This window comes from Cajanus cajan, chromosome 2, assembly GCF_000230855.2.
Source record: "Cajanus cajan strain Asha chromosome 2, NIPB_CcT2T_4, whole genome shotgun sequence".
In the NCBI taxonomy this organism is placed as follows: domain Eukaryota; kingdom Viridiplantae; phylum Streptophyta; class Magnoliopsida; order Fabales; family Fabaceae; genus Cajanus; species Cajanus cajan.
Genome location: NC_138518.1, coordinates 55,568,582 through 55,592,883, shown reverse-complemented (window position 1 = coordinate 55,592,883; position 24,302 = coordinate 55,568,582). Strand labels below are relative to the sequence as shown.

The following is a 24,302-nucleotide window of genomic DNA, read 5'->3' as shown; positions in this document are numbered from 1 at the left end:
ATCTTCGATGAGTATAATAAATACGTAAAGTTTTTTTTTTATAATGAAAGCTTGTTAGCCACCTAATGTTTAGATGAAGAAGAGGACATAGATTTTAGTCATGTTTGTATAGAATATTTTTAAAACGAGAGGGAAAAAATTACTTTATTCTTCAAAACACTCTTTATGAAGGTTTTAAAGTTTTAAATTATGAAGAATTCTTAATATCGAAAGTGGGAAACAATAAAACACTAGGTGGTCGCTCTTGTTGCAAAATTAGAGAAGGGTTCAAAATAAACAGATTTATCAATAATATACTATCATAATACTGGTATACAAAAACACAAACGAATTCAGGTGTTGGTAAGGGAAGAAAATGAAAGAGATCCAGGAAATTGTTTTTGAAAAAGACATGATTTATAACCAAGTTTTCACTCTTTAAAATACGACGAAAACCGTGTGCAAAAACTTGCACCGTTAGAAAAAGTTATAATTAAATATTTTTGGTCTTCCAATTCTCCTTTTAGTCCTCAAACAAAATTTTTAACTAGTATTAATTTCAAAACTTTTTTTTTTGTTAAGTCTTGTGAGAATAACACATTTCATTAATTTTGTTTGCTCACACTAATTAGGAGATCAAATTCGAAATCCTTTGTATACAAATTTTCAAAGAAATTAGTAGTTGATTCTAACTTTATATGAAATTGTATCTTGTATTAATTTAAACTCTTATATAACAAAAAAAAAAAAAAAACTTTTCTTTCATTAATATTTTCAATCCTTACCATCAAGTATCATCACACAATTAAGTGTGGTGTGATAATTAAGTTAAGAATAACTTCATTTACTGTGTCACCAACTAATATAATACAATAGTGTTATCTATTTTTATGTTTTTTTTCTATAATGATGTTTAGTTTCTCATCTTTTCATAAAATTCACTTTTAATCACATTTTTTTATTATTATTATTTGGTTCGAGATTTTCTATTAGTCAACAAATGTCTAGAACAATATTGCTGGATTATAGTTCTAGATATCATATATATATTTTCTACTAGTTGCAACGTCACTTTTAACGTCTTAATAGCATCTTAATAACTAGAAAGCATCATAGTTTTAGTAGTTTTGGATTATAGCACCTTAACTAAAAAAAAATCATTTTTTAAATAATTTTGGATTATATTTTAGTGATTTATTGATTTATATAGTGAAGGTTGTTGATTTAACTCATTGCAGCACCTTTTTTTTTCTTTCAAATTTCGAAACTCATTTTTTTTAACTAAAAACAATACCAAACAATAATTGAGGAACTAGAACTAATAAAATTATTGAAGAACTATCAGTAAATTTCATAAAAAGATAAAACACTAAAATCAGTTAGTTAAAAAGTTGTTAGAAATTAAAAGTAAAATTTGTATAAAAAACAAGACTACAAACATCATTTAAAAAGAAAAAAAAAGGATATGCAATTAGCAAACCATATTAGTTAATAATGTGATAGATGACATGACAAACAATGTAACTGATACGTCATCATTTAACAGAAACACTTAACGAGAGAGACTTAAAAATATTAACAAAAGAAAAAGTTTAAAGAATAAAACCAATTAAAATTTATTTACGGAATAAAAATGAAATTTGAAAAAATTTTAAGAACTAAACATTTAATCTGAATATTTACAATAATAACAGCATAATCTTGTTCCAATAATATACAAAATATGCTATAAGTGTTTAAAAATATGTAATCCACACCACAAACATATTAACTCTAAGCAGTTTGGTGATTTTGTCACATCCAAGCTTCAACATTAAAATATTATCACTCAAAAGAATAATTCTTTTTCTTTTTCTTCCAGGTGTGCACCACCAAGCCCCTTAGGAAGCAAATTATTTAATTTATTCCATTGTCAATGTTAAACCATAACCATTAGATATGCAAACTTGTTTAACTCTAATGCTTCAAGTTCATGCATACTAGTTTTATTGCAAAACTTTTATTACAACATAAACTATGTTTATTAAGGATTGAATAGAAACAGTTCTGTGGTGCAGATATACAAGGTTATTTTAACTTGGTTTAACAACAAATTGTACTAATCCTGTCTCTATATATGAAAATGAAGCTCACACAGCAGCCAACCCACACAAGTACAAGACCCTTTCAAACCTTCAAGTACTTGATAGCAGTTTGAACATCCTTATCACCTCGACCACTGAAGTTAACCACAACCTTTGTTCCATTAGGAAGGGTTGGACAGATTTTCTCTAGATATGCCAATGCATGAGATGTTTCCAAAGCTGGGATTATGCCTTCAAGTCGCGAAACTCTCTTGAAAGCTACATGTACAAAAAGTAATAAACATCCGAAAGTAAGATAGAGAAACAATAATATCTGATAAAAGAGAAGCATTTGTATCTAACCACAAAACAAGTTATATGCATGTTGTTCAATACTATATGATGGAAAATGGCAAGATGATGCGAATACAATAGAAATATGAGTACTATCATACTTACCCACTTTTAATATTCCCATCACTGCCTATGTTTTATGTTATAGCAGAATTCATATCTGTATTCAGAAAGCATACATACGTCTAGGAGATATGAGATCAGCAGGGAGATTACTTAAAAGTCAGTAATTATAGCTTTGTGACATTGATTTTTTTACTAGTAGAAAATAGACAGCAATAAGGTTCGAACTTAGAATCTTATATATATCATCCCAACTTTCTACCATTAAGCCAACTTTAATAGTTCAGGTTTGTAACATTGATCAGTAGCAACTCAGTTCTAGACGTTTGAAACTCCCAGAAAGTAGTATTGAATATGTTTTTGGTTCCTAAAAATACCTCAAATTATAGTTTGACCTTCTAAAATTTTATTCATTTTTAGGTCCTACAATTAACAAAATAATGTGGTTTTTTCCCATCACTAGGGACTAAAAACATCGGTGATGAGGGACTAAAACCACATCATTTTGTTAAATGCAAGGACTAAAAATGAATAACATTATTATAGAAATTGAAACAAAAAATTGTGATGTTATCAAATACCACAAACATAATTAAACATAGAAATCACCCAATACCTTTTGCACACATACAAATTACAAGTAGATAGGAAATTTAGATTTCAAGTTCATAAAATCAAGCACCAGAACAATTCGAAGTAAACTAAAGACAGAAATGTGAAGAACTAGATGGCATTTAACAAAACAGATGGACATCACTTTTAGATTATAGAACACCTCAGTCTATATAAAACTTAAGCAGAACAAGGCCCAATAAAACCTGAGGGAAGACCAGATCAAGATTATTGGAATAATATAGTAAATAATTTTTGAACAAGTGATTGAGATGAGAGTTATCATTCACATATATCTAACATTTATGAAAGACAATTGCAAAAAATCAGTGTATGCCAATACAAAATTCACATATGCCAACTGCAATTCAAAATCCATGCATTTTTCACATAAATGTGTAATCACATATTACATTATAAAAAAAGAAGCTCAAGGTAGCCCTACCTTCCAATGCTTCTCCATCAGTGATGCTATGATATTCAGCACGCCCTAAATCTTTCAGAAAGCTATGTTCAGGACCAACACCAGGATAGTCCAAACTGCACAGTTTTTTTGATGTTGAAAACATAATTACTTGATCAGAACAAGCAAAATCGCAAAAGACACAAGACAACTGATATAACAAATAATCAATAAGATGAATTACCCTGCACTAATAGAGTGAGGCTCAACTATTTGTCCATCTTCATCTTGCAGCAGATAGCTCATAGCTCCATGCAAAACCCCAACTTCTCCCTTTGTTAATGTTGCAGCATGCTTGCCACTGTCCACGCCAAATCCAGCAGCCTCCACACCAATTAGCCTAACATCTTTGTCATCAACAAATTCATGGAAAATTCCCATGGCATTTGAACCTCCTCCGATACATGCAATCAGAATATCTGGTTTCCCTCCCCATTTTTCCAAAGCTTGTTTTCTGGTCTCCTTGCCAATAACAGCATGAAACTCTCTTACCATCATTGGATATGGATGCGGCCCAGCAACAGAACCCAAAATATAATGAGTTGTCTCCACGTTAGTCACCCAGTCCCTTATAGCCTCCGATGTAGCATCTTTAAGTGTGGCAGTCCCAGAATGTACTGCTCTCACCTATATTACAAGAGTATCCTATTAGATAGACCAATGTACAGAGCACATTTTTCAAATGTAGACAGATCTTTTAAATTCAATGTATAGCAACTAGATTTGGACACACATGAAGAAGTCACATCACAACACTCCGTGCATTGTAGATAGAGAGCATACAGTTTCCCAGATTAACAATGTAATAAGTCAATCTAAGTGTTTTTTAAGATAATTAAATCAACACTTAGTCTTTGGATGCTACAATTACTCAAATACAGCAAATTATATAATATGATGATGATTTTTTTTCATTTGCTTATAACATTCTCATGTCAGTGTCATTGTCTCGTCCCAAATCTTACAGTCCTTTTCTTTTATCATGTTTTTTTAGCGTGATGCATACACTGTAACGAATAAAATAAAACTCCAGAAAATAGCATATATCAAATAAGCCGTTGGATCAGAAAAAAGTGTTCACAATTTTTTTTTAAAATATTGGTGTATAGGAATAAAACCTCAGTTTTCATAACAAACAATATACTTTCAGAATACTCATAAATTATTCTGTGAATAAAATAGTTCAGCTGATGATTACATTATAGAACAAAGCAGCATGTTCAATTTACTTTATCCATAAGTCAACAACATAAGAAATTGCTTAGAGAGAAAAGGTATCTTCAAAAGACCAGATATAGGATATATCAACCTAACCAAACAGAACAACAATAACAAACGACATACCTCAGCACCAAGAAGACGCATTCTGAAAACATTTAGAGCCTGCCTTTCCATATCCTGTGCACCCATATAAATAATGCATTCTAAACCAAATCGAGCACATACAGTAGCAGTGGCAACTCCATGTTGACCAGCTCCAGTTTCAGCAATAATGCGTTTTTTACCCAAACTCTTGGCAAGCAAAGCTTGAGCAACAGCATTGTTAATTTTGTGAGCCCCGGTGTGATTGAGATCTTCCCTCTTCAAATAAATGTGAGGCCCTTCACCATTAGCCCTCTTGTAATGCTCTGTCAACCTTTCAGCAAAATAGAGAGGACTCTCCCTACCAACATAATCTTTTAGAATCCCAGCCAGTTCTCTCTGCAATTTAAAACATCTATCTCAGAAAATTTCCATTGTTTTTCCTTCCAGGATTCTACATTTAATGACTGCTGAATGTAGTTAACATACATAGCAAGAGTGATGTGCTAGTATGTAAGAGGGGCAAAGTATTTCTCAGTAAAATCAAGTGAAGATTAATATGGAGTTCCAAATTGTTTACTTTTGTATGAAACTGAAATGTAAAGACTAAGAAATGTTCTGAAGAATGGAATGATACACATTCAAAAGTCACAAAAATGTATATTTCAGAAGCATCATAACTTGAAGAAACAGCATAAAGGAAAAGGAAATAAAACATTAAGGATAGTACAATATCAAAATACCAATGTTGATTGCAAGTATCCCTTGGCCATTCCCATGGCATAAACTAAAGGGTTTTAAATTAATCTCATTGTGGGGAATAGCGAACAAATACAACTGATATGGCCACAATTGCCAAAACACAACACTTCACGTTGCAGACTGTTGTTTAGAACCTTGCAGAAACATAACCTCAGTTCAGTTTCTGGCTATGCCACACTTAATATCATTCCATGGCAAGAGGATTCAATCCAATTCAACAAACAAAATGACATTCCAAAACATACTAAACTCTAAAAAAAAAAGCCAAAAGAGTCAGAACTGCTACTATCACCATCACATAAACACTTTAAAACAATCAATTTGTGTGTCATACCAACAATCCTCGTCACACACAAAACTTCACCCCAACCACTTCAACATTTCATGGCTAGAGGATTCAATTCAATTCAACAAACAAAATGGCATTCCCAAACACATTAAACTTTCAAATAAATAAAAAGGCCAGAACGGCTACTATCACCATCACAGAAACACTTCAACAATCAATTTGTGTGCCATGACAACAATCCTCATCATAAACAAAACTTCACCCTAACCCCTAGCCCACATTGCAAGGGATACCCATTTCCACCAAAACCCAATGAAACCACTCCACACAACCCAAAACCCAAACAAACAAACACCATTTCCCCAACCAAATCACCCAAAAAAACAAAACAAAAACAAAAAAGCCTAAGCCTTTGTCACAAAACCTGAAACTCTTCATCAGCAGTGAGGGAATGAAAGGCAGCCTCAAGCTCAGTGAGTGCGTGCATCAGAGTTTCGGGGACATACTTGCCTCCAAACTTGCCAAACCTCCCAAACGAATCGGGTCTCTGAAGCAGAACCGACCCATTGTCGGTTTTGGCCTGTTCCTCCAATGAAACAACAGAGGAAGCAGAAGAAGGGTCTCTGGTTACAGAGCAAGAAACAGAAGAAGGAGATGGGGTTCTCAAATATGCAAACTTTAGCATGTTTGAGGGGAAATGGAGAGATGGGTTGGGAATGGGAAGCACCCTTGAGGAGTTGAGACCTGTGAATTGGATGGAAGTAGCCATGTTCTGAGGTTTTGTTCAATTGATTTGAAGGAAATGAAGTTTAGGTTGGTGGGACTTGATTTATATGAAGGAGTGTCGTGGATTGGAGGCACAGCGATTTTGGGTCTTTTTTGTTATTTTTTTTTTTTGTCTATTTTGCACAGACAGGATTCAGTGGTACTGACATGATCACACCAACTGGATTGTCTTGATTTTTTTCATTTACCCATTTTAGCATAGATACAATGAATTAGGTGTTTTCTAGAAAATGTAATAACAGTTTTTCCTATTTATTCCAACTTCTAGTTTTGAAAGTAGTTTTCTTAAGGGCTATTATAAACAATTTTTTTCCTTCAATTTCATCTTTTTTTTACTTTTTTTTTCTTATCATGTTACTTAGAGCATCAGCAATGCGGGTTATTTATAAGTAACTCCCGTACTACATCACTGTCACATCAACTCTGTCCTATTTTATGAGTTGCTTAAATTTTAGCATTTGTTTAATCCTTTCACAAATTTATTTAAATGAAGTATTTAGTATACAAAATTTTAGTTATTTTTAAAAATGATCAAAAATTTTATATGAATATTCTCAAAAATATTTTGGTTGATTAAATAATTTTTAGTTATTGTCGGTGTGAAAAACTCCTCCCTATTGAACGTTCCCAAAAATAAGAAAATTTATGGTATAATTTGAGAATATCATTGTATCAAGTAATTTACATGGTACAAAGTAATTGAATTTTACAATTTTTAAAAATATTTTAATTTTAGTTTACATTTCAAAATCTTATCTAAATTTAAAAAATACTTTTTGGTGAAATTTAAAAATATTTTTTGTAATTTATAAAAGCAACCTTGTTATGAAATAATGTGTTTTTAAGATATAAATACATTTCTTTTATTTAATTTTAAAAAAATATTCAATACTTATTTATTAAATATTTAAAATATTTTTGTAAAATTAGTAAAATTTCAATGTAAAGTAAGCATGAAAACTTTATTGTTATAGGATTTTTTAATACATAAATGCATTTGTTTTATTTAATTAGTTTCTTGTAAATCATCATTTAATACGTATCATGTATTTGAATTGTTTTTAGTATGATTATAATAAATACATTAATTAAATAAATTAAATACATTTAATATTGTGAAATAATTCACCAAACTAAGATCATTTTACAATGATTAAAATAGATTTTCGGTTCCTTAATTTTATATTTGGTTTCAATTTGACTCCTAAGTTTAAAAGGCCTTTTTAGTAATTTAGAACGAACCTTTTTAGTAGTTTGGAATAACTCATTCTAAATTAGGGTTTTAGGCCTTTTTAGTAGTTTGGAACGGGTCGTTTTAGTTTTGGAACGGCCCATTCTAGGCTACTGACGCATGGGCCCAGGAAATCCAATGCTTCCATTATAAATATGTCATTTACCCTTCATTCTCTTCATTCGGCTTCACCTTACCTTCACTCCTTCATTGTTCCCTCTACCCCTACTAAGCCTTTCCTCTGAATCACATTCATTTCCTTTCAACCCTTCATAAAATGACTTTTTCAATCTACATTATTGTTCACTCAGATGATTCCATTAACCAATGTCCGAATAAAACAGTCACCTTCTCCTCCCCATCTGCAAAATTAGTTCGTATCAAGAGAGGAATTACTCTACAAAGACTACAGTGAGTCATCCACACAAAGCCAAATCGACAAGATTATGAGAAGGTGGCTAACATACATTTTTGCTACCCTATTAAACTTGCAAGTAAAACTATTCAAGATGCACAGTCCAAGGCAAATACTCATAGAGTTATCACCTTTGACAGATTAAGCACTAGATTTCTTGTGAAAGAAACGCAACATCCGAGAAAAGTTTGACCCGTTAGGAGATTTACAGTAAGACTAGATGAAATGTGGTGTGATTGTGGAAAGTTTCAGAAAGTTCATATCCCTTGCTCGCATGTACTCGCTTCATGCTTACATACACATCACGACTATCAAACCTACATATCTCCCATATATACCTTACAATAAGTTGCAAAGGTATACGAAGGAAAATTTAGAGAGCTCTGACATGAAGATTATTGGCCTACTTACACTGGTCCAACTTTGTGGCCAAATCCAGAACTCAAGAGAACTTCCAAGAGTCGGCCAAAGTCTAGCAGGATTAGAACAAAGATGGACATTAGAGAACAACATAATCGTGTAAAAAATTGTTCCTATTGTCACACCCCTGGTCACACTAGGAAGACATGTCCAAATATTGGTCATGGATTTAGTTTCCGCCACCATTGATCTTTATTGTTGTAATGAGTTTTAATAAATTTATTTAGTTATATTTATAATGTTAATATTCAATAAATTTAATTACTTGATGTTAGTCTCTGAGACTATGTTGTGTTTGTGTTGAAAGGGTAGATTGTGTTTGTTGCAATGCTAAGTTTGAAGCTAGATTTAAAGGAGACACCTTTGAAGTATGAAGCTATAGTGTCTTAAACTTGAAAACACGAGATGATAATAATGGGACCTTGTCTTAATAGACTCAAAACTCGTACGAGTCAAATTGTGGCTAATAATGACAAGCCTAGATAACATGCACATCACACTAGGAAGACATGTCCAAATAATATATAATTATAATAGTTTATAAGCGACATAGTACATTAAAAGTAATAATGCATAACATTAAAATGCATATTACATTGATAAAGAGACATAGTGCATTAAAAGTAAAAAACGATAACATTAAGATAGAGTGAATTATATAAGTTTTTTAATCTCTGTAATGGTGTCCAGTTCCACAACGAGGGCGACATCTGTTACGACCTGGATTATGCTGTGGAGGTTGTTGCTAAGAAGGATTTGGTTCATCATCAAACACTGGTTGTTGAAATGCTGCTGAAGAACTACCAGGTTCATTAGCGAATTCCGGTTGGTAAAGAGATTGCATGTATGATTATGGTGAAGATGGAGTTCTAAAATCTACTCCAAATAAATTTGTAAAAAAATCCTCTAAAGTTGTTGTAAACGAATGCCTTCTGTCAATTATGTTTTCTTGTGGGGAGATGTTGTGTGGAGGATTTGATACATGGTGATGAGCCTTTTTATACGATCGCATGGAAGTTGCACCAGTTTCAAATTTTGTGGAAGTCCTTCGTTGTTGATGGGTCCTTGGATCTTGTAGTAGTCGTGGCACAAATAGGAAATAGATGGAATTGGCCATGTACCATTCCATGTATTCTCGTGTGTGAAACAATGGGTCTTGCATTGGATGACCCATCAATGTGTGCTCACGTTTATTGTTCCATATGTCGATCCATTGAGCATGTCTTGTAACCCAATTTTCATCTTGTTTTTCCCTCATGTCAATTTTGTGCAAGTTATCCAAATTATTGGGTGAAGAAGGGACATCTTGGAAGAGACAAAATTGTAATTTCACTCTATCTGATTGGTGCCATTCAAAAATTGCAAAACAAATAATGGGGCTACATGATGTCCATAGTTGAGCATCTGTATATGTTTGCATGGGTATTGTTGTTTGCAAGACTTGATATAGAGCCCATAAAAACTACAAAAAATTTAAACTTTCTTAGTTAAGATAATATGCTAAACAAAAGAAAATAAGAAACAAATAAAACTTTGATTTTGAACAGTTACCTAATCAGCGTGAATATGATCAAACCTTGATCTGTATCCAACAACATCATTATGAGGTACACTTTGAAAGTTTAATACTCTACCCCCACTCCATTTGCAGAACAAAGGGAATGTTGGTGGTACTTTGGAAATAGGTGCAATATATGGCATGCGATGCCATGCCCATGACTGTAACAAAGATGCACAACCACCCATTATTTTGCTGGTAACATCTATGGCTCTACACATTTCCCTGTATAACATAGCCAAACAAGAAGACCCCCAACTATATTGTCTTGTTCTTCTAAGATATATTAATAAAGATAAATACATAAGATGTACCTTATTATCTGTTTTGTCAGGCATCAAAACACCTCCTATTAAACCTAATATATATGCCCTACAATGTGCATGAAGTTCTTCTTGAGATGGTTCCTCTGGTAATTCTAACATATTTTCTCTCAACCACTTTAGCTTGATCACAAAGCTAATTAGTGACTCACCTTTAACTGGCACGATTCTAAGATGCGTGAAACACATATCTTCCCAGTCATATAATGTTGGGCCAATGACTAGTAAACCATCAACTCTTAGGCCAAGTTGAAGTGCAACATCCTCTAGTGTTATCGTGCACTCCCTTGTTGGACAACGGGAGGAGTGAGTCTCAGGCTTCCAGCTTTCAACCAAAATTGTGACTAATGCGTGATCCACCTTGAGATGTCTAAGGTTTGCAACCCCAGAAAAACCAACTTCCTTTAGTATAGGAACAATTAGAAGGTGGGGTTCTGACATTCAATGACAGTAAGAGTTAATAATATTATCAGTCTCCTGCAATGATTAACAAATTTAGTACTAATTTGTTACAAGTTCATTGAAATTTAAAGTAAATAATGATGGTGTTCAACTTACCGTTGTACCAATGAAGGCAGACCTGTGTTCATTTTGCTTCCACAACAACTTTTTTGGTATTTGATAATGAAAATCGAACCAAAAAACAATGTCTGAGTTTTGGTATTTGATAAGTGAAAATCGAACCAAAAAACAATGTCTGAGTCTGCTATTTATAGATATCAGAAGTGGCCAAAATGGCCCGTTTCAGATTCAGAACGACCCGTTCTGGTTCCACTGGTCATGTGTTAATTTTGAATTTGAAACGACCCGTTCTTAACGAGAACGGCCCGTTCTGATCCATTCGTCATGTGTTATTTTTGCATCTGAAACGATCCGTTCTAATAGCAGAATGACCCATTATGAATCTAATTTTACCTCATAATCTAAACCCAAAACGCATAAAAAAAAAAAAGGCTTCTCAAAATTTGGTTCCCGGAAAATCAAATTCTGAGCGTAAACAGTAAAGGGTACTAGTGGTGTAAATAAATTGGAACAAATATTTTTTGGTAAATTTTTTTAAAAAAATAATATTTCAGTAAAAAATTCGTCATGTGTGTGCCACATGGAAGATTACAACCTTACTAGCATCCTCTAAAAATACTAGTAGAATTGTAGTCTTCCATGTAATGTACACGTGGCCATTGATTTTTTTAAAAAAAATTTAATAAAAAAACTCTAATTTCACTTGGATTTTCAACACTAATGTCTAATGTGCCCTTCACATACATGTGGTTGATTCATATATATATATATATATATATATATATATATATATATATATATATATATATATATATATATATATATATCTTTGTAATGGAACACTCAAGTGTTAGCGTCTTCAAAAGAATACTGGTACTAGCCTTTTCATATTTTTCTATCTTTCTTCAAAACAATGCATGTGGTTGATTCATATATATCTTAATTTATATATATTTTTCTATCTAGTGAAAGGCTCAAACTTCACTAGCATTTTGACTTTAACACTATTTTTGTCAATTGATATTGCTCATGCATTCATCATGTCAAAGATAACTTTTTTTATAATAAGATGGTTAGATAAATTTTTCTATTTAGATGAAAATTTATAATAAGTATCCAAAGGTTCAAAGAACGCTAGTATTTTTAAAAACTGAAGTGATAATTGACTCGGTAAAAGCATTGAGTCAGTAGGTTATTAGGTGAATCTATGATTCACAAGTTGAATTACATGAACAAGTATAATTGCTGGTTCAACTGAAAAATTAATCAGTTTTTATCGATTTATACCGAGTTGATGACACAAATGATTCATCAACAGGGTCAAACTGGTTGTAACACTATATCTAATCGAGTCTGGTTGGAACACTATATCTAATTGGTCAGTTTGAGCCAATTTTTAAAATTATGATTATTATTAATAGGTTTTTTTTTATATAAAAAAAAAATGTTAGTGCCACTTGAGTGTTCTACTAAAACCCAAAAGAAAAAGTTTGAACTAACCATGTGTACGAAGAGGGCACATCAATGTTGAAAACACTAGTGAGATTAAAGTTTTTTCTACTAAAATAAAAAAAAAATTCTCAACCATGCGAGTGCCATAAGTGCATCACGTGTAAGACTACAACTCAACTAGTGTTTTCAAAATGTGCTAATGAGATTGTAGTCTTCCATGTATCACACATATAACATTTTTGTTAATGAATCAATATTTTTTTAACTTAAATATTTTTAGTCTTTATAAAATTAGCAAATTTTTATTTTAGTCCCTGTAAATTTTTATTTATTTTATATTTTCTATCCTTATAAAATTAAAACTATTATTTTTAATCCCTATTTTTATGTAATTATTTTTAATTATCTTTTATTTATTAAAAAGTTAAGTAACCATCTTAAGTGCTACCTTCAATATTATTGATATTATATTGGTATTTAACGGTTTTAAAAAATATTATAAGTCTTTAAATTAAATGTTATTTATCCATCTTAAATTGATATTAGGGACTAAATTAAAATAGTTAGTTTAGAATTTAGAGGGATGAAAACCAAAGAAAAATATTTTATAGGGATCAAAATCAAAATTTACTTATTTTATAAGGATTAAAAATAAGATTTATAAATTTTAGAAGGATGAAAAATATTGAAAAAAATTTAGAGGGACCAAAATCAAAATCATTAATTTTATAGGGACTAAAATCATATTTAAGCAATTTTTGTTGTTGATGTTGCATGAAAAATGTTATTTTTGTAACATTGTAGTTTTTCTTTGAGTGTTTTATGTGATATGTTTTGTTTCTATATTACAAAAGGTTATTAAAAGTAAAATTTTAATTATTGATACAGGTTGATTGTTGTATGTGTATTTCTTGAGTTGCGTGAAGAAGGATAATGTTGAGAGGATCCTAGGATTGAGTTAAGATGTTACGAAGTAGAATGGAGGAAAGTTAAAAGATAATGAGATTAGAATGGACAAGGAGGGAGAGAGCTTCACAAGTTACATATCTTGAATTCTAGGGAGATAAAGTTAGATAAAAAGGTTTTGGGTGGTAAGAAATTTATTTTTCTTTTCTAATTTCTTATGAGCCTCTGATCTTTCTTCAAGTTGTATATTCAAGTTTCGCATAACTAAGGGAGGATCCTCAAAGTATAGATTGTTGAGGTGGAATTGAAAGAAACTAGTATTCCTGTAGAGTGATTTCTTTTTTGTTATGGTTTTTGCTTGTAGGAAGTCACTTTGGGGTAAAGGGAGCTTGATCCCTGAAGCTTTTGGGTTGCATGTGTTATATTATGTATTTTGATGTTGGATTGTTGATTTTACTCTTGTTGAAGGGTTGAGTTTTTAGGACTTGCTTGAGAAAGGTTATTTCTCTCTTATTTCTTGTGCATATGTTGAATCTAGTATGAATTTTGTGAGTATTTGGGTTTGTTGAAGGTTTTGGGGAAAAAAGGGGATGGTGGGTACCATTGATAACCCCTAGGTATGGTAACTTTCTAGGCATTTTTGCTTAGTGAAGTTATTGATAGAAAAGAATGGCACAATCCAAGAGGGGGGGTGAATTGGATTTAATGACCCTTTAAAAATTTATCAGAGTTTTTGGATCTTAATTTCAATCAAAACTTTTCTATGACAGAATTTTCAAATAAAGCCCTCCTAAAGACTTGTTATGATGATATGAATGCAATGTGCTCACTTGATTCAACACAGTAAGGTTCAGCAATAATATTCAATTACAGATTCAAACCATCAAGATTCACATGCATTTATTAATCAAGTTTTATCTTCTTTAAAGTTCCACCAATGAATTACACAATATAAGAGATAGGGTAGAAGAAGATTGCACAAGTCTTTTATACTGGTTCAGCCACTCCACATGTGACCTACATCCAGTCCTTAATCACCACCTGATTAAGATTTTTCCACTATCTTTAAGCAAGAAGGTTTACAAGCAAACACACATGCATATACTTCACTACTAAAAGATAACCACTTTCTTGACCCCAAGAAAGCAACCCTTGTAGATCCCACTACAAGAAACTTCACCACTTGAGAACCCCTTCTCAAGATTTTCCACAAAGATTCACAAAGAATTAAAATGGAACGAATTCACCTGGAATTCTTGAACAAATCTTTGTCTTCCTCTTTCAAGAGTATGATGATGATGATGATTTCCTCACAAGCTTTTCACAAACGTTTTTCTCTTGGATTTCACAAAGAAAACTCTCCAAGATGTCACACAGACTCTCTAAAACGTTTTCACAAGTTGATTATCAGTTCTTACTCAATTGTCTTAAGTTTCAAAAGAGTTCAAGTCTATTTATAAAAGTTCAAACCCAGATAATCGATTATTTTAAAGAATAATCGATTATTTTGTTCTTCAGATTTCTGGAAATCAACCAAGAACAATTTAATCGATTATTTAGCTGGATAATCGATTATTCCAGAGAGTTATTTCTGAAATAATCGATTATTTTGGCAAATAATCGATTATTACAGCAAGGCATGCCACTTAGCCCATTTGCTGAAATAATCGATTATATTTAACAATAATCGATTATTTTGAGTTAGTTCTTAAAATTTCATTTTAAGCCTCAAAATAACTCTCCAATGTTTTTAACTCATCATCATCTACTCCTTACTTAATCCTAGACAAGATTTTCTCAATGCACATGTTAGGCAACTGGCATTAAAAGAGAGAATAAAAGGATAGAAGAGAGAAATAAACAATACTAAGAGTATTTGTTTTTGGTGTGTCTTAAACCTTACAAGGTGCCTCTATATATATAGCATAAGGAAGAGGCAAGCATTACAAACTAAGTGATGTGGGACTTAATAAGTAAGTTAAACTAAACAATGTGGGACTACTTCAATTTTAGAACTTAGACTACACACTTAACAATTCTCCCACTTGGAGTCTGAGTTCTAGTTAGCTTCCTTGTAAGCATCGAGTTCATATGCTCCTTCGCCTAGTGCAGCTTTCTTTATCTTCAGTTATCCCTGAAGACCAGCTGAGGTAATGCAGAGCCTCAGCTTGTCAGTTGTAACAGTCTTAGTTAGCATATCTGCTGGATTTTCTGATCCTGAAATCTTCAGCAGAGATAATTCTTCATCATTTATCAATTCTCTAATGAAATGATATCTTAATTGAATGTGCTTGCATCTAGAATGGAAGACAGGATTCTTCGCAAGACATATAGCACTCTGACTGTCACTGAACAATGGAGCGTTCTTTTGTTCTTTCCCTAATTCACTGAGAAAGTTCTTTAGCCAGATCATCTCCTTGGCTGCTTCTGAGATAGCTATGTACTCAGCTTCGGTAGTTGAGAGAGCAACTCTATTCTGAAGCTTAGACTTCCAACTCACTGCAGTTCTCCCCAAGGTGAAAATGTAACCAGTGGTACTTTTTCTAGTGTCCAAATCTCCTCCCAAATCTGCATCAGAGAACCCTTGTAAAGTGAAATTACCTCTTTTGAAGAGCAAATTTATTCCTGAAGTACCCTTCAGATATCTTAATATCCACTTTACACCTTCCCAATGCTTCTTCCCGGGATTCGATAGGAATCGACTGACAACTCCAACAGCATGTGCTATGTCAGGTCTGGTGCACACCATGGCATACATTAAGCTCCCAACTGCTGATGCATATGGTACTCTTGACATGTGGTCCTTTTCTTCAACTGTCTCTGGAGATTGCTTCTTTGAGAGCTTCATGTGAGTTCCCAAAGGGGTGTTCCTGATTTTGGCATCTCCAACATTAAATCTGTCAAGAAGCTTTTCTATGTATTTCTCTTGAGACAACTTCAAGACTCCTTCTAGTCTGTTTCTAGAAATCCTCATGCCAAGAATTTGTTTAGCTGGACCAAGATCCTTCATCTCGAAGTGGTCTGTCAATTGCTACTTTAGCCTGTTAATTTCTGTCATATTTGGCCCTGCAATTAGCATGTCATCAACATATAGAGCAAGGATAATATAACTGTTAACATATTTCTTAACATAACAGCAATGATCCATGTCACATCTGCTAAATCCTGAGTTTTGCATAAACTCATTAAATTTTTTGTACCACTGCCTTGGTGCTTGTTTCAAGCCATACAAGCTTTTATGAAGCTTGCATACAAGATTTTCCTTGCCTGAAACTTTAAAACCTTCTGGCTGAGTCATATAAATATCTTCATCTAAATCTCCATGCAAGAATGCAGTTTTAACATCTAACTGCTCCAAATGAAGATTCTCTGCAGCAACAATGCTCAGTATGACTCTGATGGTAGTCATTTTTACAACTGGAGAGAAAATCTCTGTGAAGTCAATTCCTGGTTTCTGCTGAAATCCTTTGACCACAAGTCTCGCCTTGTATCTTTTTCTGCCATCAGATTCTTCCTTCAGCCTGTAAACCCACTTGTTTTGTAGAGCCATCTTTCCTTCTGGCAATTCAGTTAACGACCAAGTACCATTCTTTTGAAGAGATGTCATCTCATCCTTCATTGCTAACTCCCACTTGACAGAATCATTCCCCTGTATAGCCTCATCGAAGTATTCTGGCTCACCAGCATCAGTCAACAATAAATAGTGCAATGAAGGAGAATACCTTTCTGGTGCAACTGAAACTCTGCAGGATCTTCTCAAAGGAGGAGATGCTGGTTCTGATTCAACCTCTATATCTGTACTCTGGCTTCTGTTGGTTATGTCGCTTTCTGAAATTTCTTCAAGTTCTACTTTCTCAGAAGGCTCTGGCAACTTGTCTGTATCAATAGATTCTGCAGAAAATCTATCCTTATAAAATAGATTCTCATTAAAAGTGACATTCCTGCTTCTGATGATTTTCTTGTTTTGGTCATCCCAAAATCTGTAGCCATACATGTCAGAACCATAACCAATAAAATAACACTTTTTTGGCCTTGGGATCCAATTTGTCTCTACTATCAGAGTCTATCAAAACATATGACACGCAGCCAAATACTCTTAAATGTGAAAGATTTACCTCCTTCCCAGACCATACCTCTTCAGGCAATTGATAACCCAAAGGAACTGATGGTCCTCTATTTATGAGATATGCTGCTGTGTTGATTGCATCTGCCCAAAACACCTTAGGCAAGCCCGATTGGATCCGCATGCACCTAGCCCTCTCGTTCAATGTTCTATTCATTCTTTCTGCAACACCGTTTTGTTCTGGTGTTCCTGGTATTGTCTTGATCATTCTGATCCCATGTTCTGAACAGAAGTTCTTGAATTCGTGGCTATTATACTCTCCACCATTGTCAGATTTCAGACTTTTCAACTTTAAACCTGTCTGATTTTCAACTTCTGTTTTCCATCTTTTAAACACAGAAAACACGTCAGATTTATTTTTGAGAAAATAAACCCATACCTTTCTCGTAGCATCATCGATAAAGGTGACATAATAGCATGAGCCTCCAAGAGATTTCACTGGAGCTGGCCCCCAAACATCTGTATGCACCAATTCAAGCCTTTCTGTTTTCAGTGTCTTTCCTTGCCTTGAGAAACTAATTTTTCTCTGTTTTCCCAAGATACAGTGTTCACAAGTGCCGACATCTACGTGCTTTAGTTTTGATAACTTACCCTTTGTCGCCATTAGCTTCATTCCTTTCTCACTCATGTGCCCAAGTCTTTGGTGCCACAAGAATGAATTATTGGCAGCCTCAGTAACTGCTATCATGTTCTCATCTGCAACCATGTAAAGTGACCCTCGCTTCTTTCCACGAGCGACAATGAGATTGCCTTTCTTGACTTTCCATGCTCCATCTCCAAAAGTGGTTTCGTGCCCTTCATCATCCAGCTGCCCTACAGATATTAAATTTCTTTTTAAGGCAGGGATATGTCTGACATTTTTCAGTGTCCAATGGCTCCCACTTGAGGTCCTGATGGCAATATCTCCTTTTCCAACAATATTCAGAGGTTTGCCATCTGCAAGGTAAACCTTTCCAAACTTTCCAGAAACATAGTTAGTCAACAATTCATTAGAAGGAGTGGTGTGGAATGACGCACCTGAGTCCATAATCCATGACTCAATAGGACTATCTAGGCTGCAGATTAATGCATCGTCTATCTCGTCAGTTGCTGCATTTGCGGATTCATCATCATCACGTTTCTTGTGATTCTTGTTTTTCTTCGGAGCTTTGCATTGATTGGTAAAGTGACCTCTCTTGTCACAATTCCAACAAACAATGTCATTCCGGAATTTTGGTTGACCTTTAGCTCTTGACTTTGATCTTCCTCGGCTGTTGTAACCTTTTTGAGTGGTTCTTCCTCTACTTTCAGTATTTAATGCTGAACTGGAAGTAGAACTGGAAGGTTCCTCGGAATCTCTCCTGCGAACATCTTCGCTCAAGATCAGGTCGCGAATGTCGTTGAGCTTCAACTTGTTATCCCTTGCAGAACTGCTGACTGCAGTAACAGTTGCAGCCCAACTTTCCGGTAATGATGACAATAGTATCAATGCCTTCACCTCATCTTCAAATTTGATTTGTACTGACTCTAACATAGCAAGAATAGTGTTAAAATCATTAATATGATTAATCACAAGGTTACCTTCTCCCATCTTAAGGTTGAACAACCGACGCATTATGTGTACTTTGTTGGCTGCAGATGGTTTCTCATACATGTCTGATAGTGTCTTCATCAGACTTGCAGTTGTCTTTTCATTGACGATGTTGAACGCGACATTCTTGGCCAATGTCAGCCTGATCACGCCAAGAGCCTGTCGATCTAGCAAGTTCCACTCTTCCTGTTTCATATCGTCTGGCTTCTCCCCTATTAAGGGTTGATATAACTTCTTTTGATACAGATAATCCTCTATCTGCATCTTCCAGAAGCCGAAGTCTTTACCATCAAACTTCTCTATCTTCACCTTCCCTTCTTCTAATGCCATTGCTCTGCTGCTGAGAAAAGCTCTTGCTCTCTAAACTGAGACTCTCTCCTCTTAAACTGAGGAATTCTGAGAAAAGCTCTCACTCTCTAAACTGAAGATTATTCTTTTCTGTTGTGGAAGATCAGATAAAACTGCAACCACAGAGCATACTAAGAATACTCTCCTCTCACTCTCTAAACTGAAGATTATTCTTTTCTGTTGTGGAAGATCAGATAAAACTGCAACCACAGAGCATACTAAGAATACTCTCCCGAACCTAGAGCTCTGATACCAGTTGTTAGGCAACTGGCATTAAAAGAGAGAATAAAAGGATAGAAGAGAGAAACACACAATTACAAAAATTCATTTCCTAAGTTCTATTACATAGTTCCAGTTCATAGCATTCTCTTTGACTCTTCTTTAACTTTGTTTTTGTGCTCTCCAAGTTGTTGCATGTTGTGATCATCAAAACTCTTTAAGCTTCAAGTTCTCCTAAGCTCAACAGTTATTTCACTAAGAAAGCCTTCAAAAGATGATGGTTTTAGGTTGATTATTATGAGAAAGATGAATCTTTGCTTAGTGACACAATCTCGCTTAACAACACAATCCCGCTTAGAAAAATGACTTAAATTTTGGCTGAGTGAAACTATTTCATTGAGTCAAGTTGTTGCATGTCTCTTGAAGTGTGGGTTTTCTTTAGCCCAACGATTTGACTTAACAAATGTTGGCCTCAATGGTAGGGGTATTTTAATTTGCTTAGCTAAGAGTTTTGGCTCAGTGAAGTTTTTGCCCTAATATGGGTGCTTTTAAATTTGTTTACTGAGAATTAGAAAATTTTTGCCTCTATTGTTGATGCATTTTAATTCACTTTGTGATGTATTTTCATTGAACAATGTTTTGTCTATACCAAATAAGACTTTTTGAAATCCTCTATGCCAAACATTTTTCCTTGGTGATTTTTGACCTCTATTATAAGTCCATTTGAATTTGATAAGTGAGAGTTGCTCACTTAGTGAACCTATGTGTAGTAGGATTTGAATTATTTGTAGAGATGTGAGTTGTGTGATTTTCTCTTCTTATACCTATAATGTTTAAGGACTTAAATGATTGTGAATGATGGAAGGAGAACCTCCATGTTGGTTGTTAAGTTTATGTTGAATGTTGCAATAGTTGATTGCATGCTTTTTAAAGGTAGTTTAAAAGAGAAAAATAGGCTTTAAATGGAAGCATTTTGTATTGAACCTCGTATTCAATTGTGAGATGCCATAGTAGTGGATCTTCATTAAGAGGCATTAGACTTTGTAAACCATAATAATGAGAATTTTCTTTTAAAAGAAAGATGTCTCCTTTAAAGGTGTATTGTTGAAAACAATATGGAGCTGATTGATCCATATTTGACATAAAGGATTTTGAATTGGCATGTGTAAATTAAAGATTGCAAATAGTTTTCAACTTAGTGTTGGAAAGAAGTACTAGATTTGTCAGATAAGGGCCAGACTAATTCCATTTAAAACTTGGTTAATATATATCAATATCGTGGCAGTCCTATGCCTAAACTTCACTATAGGTGAGAAGTAACTAGTCTTCCTAATTTATGTTGGCAAGCTCGATATATTGCATCTATGATGACACATGATAAATGTTGTTGTTGACCATTATGCATTGCATAGTTAATGATAACGAAGTTTTGATATGATTGATGTACGATGTTCATGAGATGTTGAGTTGTAACGAGTTGTAACGTTCATTGTTGTGAAATTGATGATGATTGGTTGTTGTGATTTTATTGTTGATGATAATGTTGTTATTTACATATGATTATGTAAGAATTCTTTTATATTAAGTTTACCTTTGATTTCATATCTTTGATTGTAATGATCATATTTGTTATAAGAGTAAATTAGGAAAGATTTTTAGGAGTCGTAATTAGTGATTATAAACTACCATTATTCAATTATGATTTTTTTTCTTATTTTTTTATTTAGTGTCTCACGTCCTTTTCATGCCTCTTCATATTTATTATATTTTAACATCCATTTTTTTTTTTGCAAATAATAATTCTTAATTAAATAACAGAAAATAATATTAAAAAATACATGAACAAATGTAATGCCTATTTTTCAACCGATAATAATAATGATCAGTAATTCAAAAGTTGGACGGGTCTGATCATGAATTGGTCAAGTATAGGTCTATTTAACAAAAAAAATAAAATAGAGTATTCTAGAATCGGATTCAACCGGTTTTAAAAAAAAATAGTATAGAGAATCGATATTGTTCAAAAATAATATTTTAAATATAATTTAAAATATTTTTAACAAAAATAAAAATATACACATATTTAATGAAGATTATCAATTAGAATAAATTATTTTTTCATATAGTGTTAATAACTTTCTTAATATATACAATTTAATCCTTTATATTAATTAATAAATTTTATATCTATTTTTTTTTTAATTTTACATTATATTAATTTGACTTTTTTTAGTTTAGATATAAATCTGTTATTGTTAGATTTTATTAAGTTAAATTTTAAATATTATGACATATTTAGTTTCAACTTTTACGTGTACTTTTAATATTTTTTAAGAGTTTATAAAATGATATTTTATTTTAATTTTAGTGTTATAAAGTTATGATATTATATTAATTTAATATTCTTTTATGTATTATTTAACTATCATGCCTCCGTTCTTTTTAATGGTTATTTAATGTTATTATACTAAGTCAAGGTATATAATAAATTATCTTGTTTTTCATAAAATAATTTTGATCTTTTCTATTATATTTTCTTAGATTTTCACTTTGTAAATCATAATAAATAAATATGAATTGTCAATGTATAAATTAATTAAAATTTAGATAATATATAAGGGTATAATTGATATAATTTTAGACTTTAAATATAACATATAAATTAAATCAAAGTTTTCATTAAAGAAATTGATTAATTAAAAACGATCAAAAGGAGTATAAAATATTAATTTTTTAACTTATATATCCCCAATGAATTTGTAATTCTTGTATGCTATGTATGAGATTGTTGATTCCGATAAGAAGTATTTTTAAAAAATATAATATACTTAAAGTGATTTTTTAATTACTTAATAATACTAATATAAAATTTTATTACTTGTAATATATTGTAAATAACTCATTTAAGAATTTAATCAAACTATTGACAATATAAAATTGCTATTAATTATGAGATTTTATTAAGATTATGGTTAACTTTTACAGAAAATTATTTTATACTCACAATGTATTCTCATATTCAAGTTCAATTTTTTTTTTGTCTTTTGATTAATTGTGTTGGCTCAGAAGAGACAGACATGACATAGAAGAGTCTCCTTTTTATGTACCATTGGCCATTCCCGATTTGCTTCAAGTTGATGTGACTTCTTCAACACCTCATAATCATATTAAAGAGTATTGCATCATATTTTCAAAGAGAGGTTTTGTGGTGTTGAATTTGACGTGTAAGAAGAGCCATGACTATAGAATTCAAGTTATCAATCAAAATATTACCACTTTCGGATTTCAAGTAAATGGTCAAAGCTGTGCACTAAGTGCTATGATTTTTTTTTTTTAGATAATCATTTATACATTGTTAATATAAACTTTACACTGACGATTAATTATATCTTTTAATTATGTCATATTACTGTTAAAAATAAATGTGTTTATAGTTTACACTGACGACCAATTATATCTTTTAATTATGTCATATTACTGTTAAAAATAAATGTGTTTACAGTGACAAGACATAATTAAAAGATATAATTAGTTGATAGTGTAAAAAAACTTTATACTAACCGTGTATAAATGTTTAATTTTTTTTAATGTTAAAAAAGTCTCTTTTCTCAACTTTTGTAGCGTTAGCATGCTGGTTACCAACTCACGGTTTCCTTCCAGCAAATAGTTTGATTAGTTTATAGTGAGGTAGTGTCTGATTGTTATTATTATTATTTAGTAACAATTTTATTATTGAACAGATTTTTAATTTTATTTTAAATATTAAAATTGTAAAAAAAATTTGTGTAAATGAAAATAGTAAATCACTTTTTATTTTTTATTTTTTTTATACATAGACATAAATAAAAATCACTTTAAACATTTTGATTTAAAACTGCAAAATTATCTTGAAACAAATACGCAACTAAATTTCCTTGCATCGCATTTGATATCCACGTTTCTTTGTGACTGTAACGGGTCGACCCAAATAAAGTGATATGGTAAGATAGCAAATAATTTTAGTATTATGTAATTAGTGTTATCATAAAATATTCTATATATATATATTATGTTAATTTGAATTAATGAATTAGAGTATTAAATAATTTTTAATTTTTTTAAAAAATTTGTAAATTTGATCAATTCATTAAGAAGAAACATATTTTAATGGTAGGATATTTGAAATTCAATATAATCTATGAATTAGTCACTGGAGTTAGGCATGACAATCTAACCCGCCCCCGTGGGTACCCGCCCGAACCCGTCCTAATTTGGATGGGGAAAATCCGTGTTTATCGGGTTCGGGTTTGGGTTTGGGTTTTCCCCGATTGATAAAATCGGGGGCGGGGGGCGGGGGCGGGGGCGGGGGCGGGGGCGGGGATGTGTAATACCCACCCCGCCCCTGTCCCCATACCCGCCCCGCCCCCGCCCCGCTTAATAATATGATTAAAAAATTATTTTTATATATAAACCAAAATTATAAATATTGATATGTAAAAATTTATATTATATTATTTTTCTTTTATTTTTTTTAAATTGTTCATATTTATTTAAAAGAAAAAA

The 24,302-nt window shown here is 32.4% G+C and overlaps 2 protein-coding genes across 2 annotated transcripts; both read right to left on the bottom strand.

The window, feature by feature from the left end:
* Nucleotides 1-1,925: 1,925 nt before the first annotated feature.
* LOC109805060 (tryptophan synthase beta chain 1) lies at nucleotides 1,926-6,782 on the bottom strand. The gene is made up of 5 exons (XM_083068458.1): nucleotides 6,312-6,782; nucleotides 4,879-5,235; nucleotides 3,719-4,161; nucleotides 3,517-3,611; nucleotides 1,926-2,321 (listed from the first exon to the last, which is right to left on the bottom strand). The coding sequence occupies exons 1-5, from the start codon at nucleotides 6,654-6,656 to the stop codon at nucleotides 2,146-2,148; spliced, it is 1,416 nt and encodes a 471-aa protein (XP_082924584.1). The 5' UTR covers nucleotides 6,657-6,782; the 3' UTR covers nucleotides 1,926-2,145.
* A 3,508-nt stretch (nucleotides 6,783-10,290) lies between these two features.
* Nucleotides 10,291-11,061, bottom strand: LOC145955059 (serine/threonine-protein phosphatase 7 long form homolog). Its single transcript, XM_083069758.1, has one exon. The coding sequence runs from the start codon at nucleotides 11,059-11,061 to the stop codon at nucleotides 10,291-10,293; it is 771 nt and encodes a 256-aa protein (XP_082925884.1).
* Nucleotides 11,062-24,302: the final 13,241 nt, after the last annotated feature.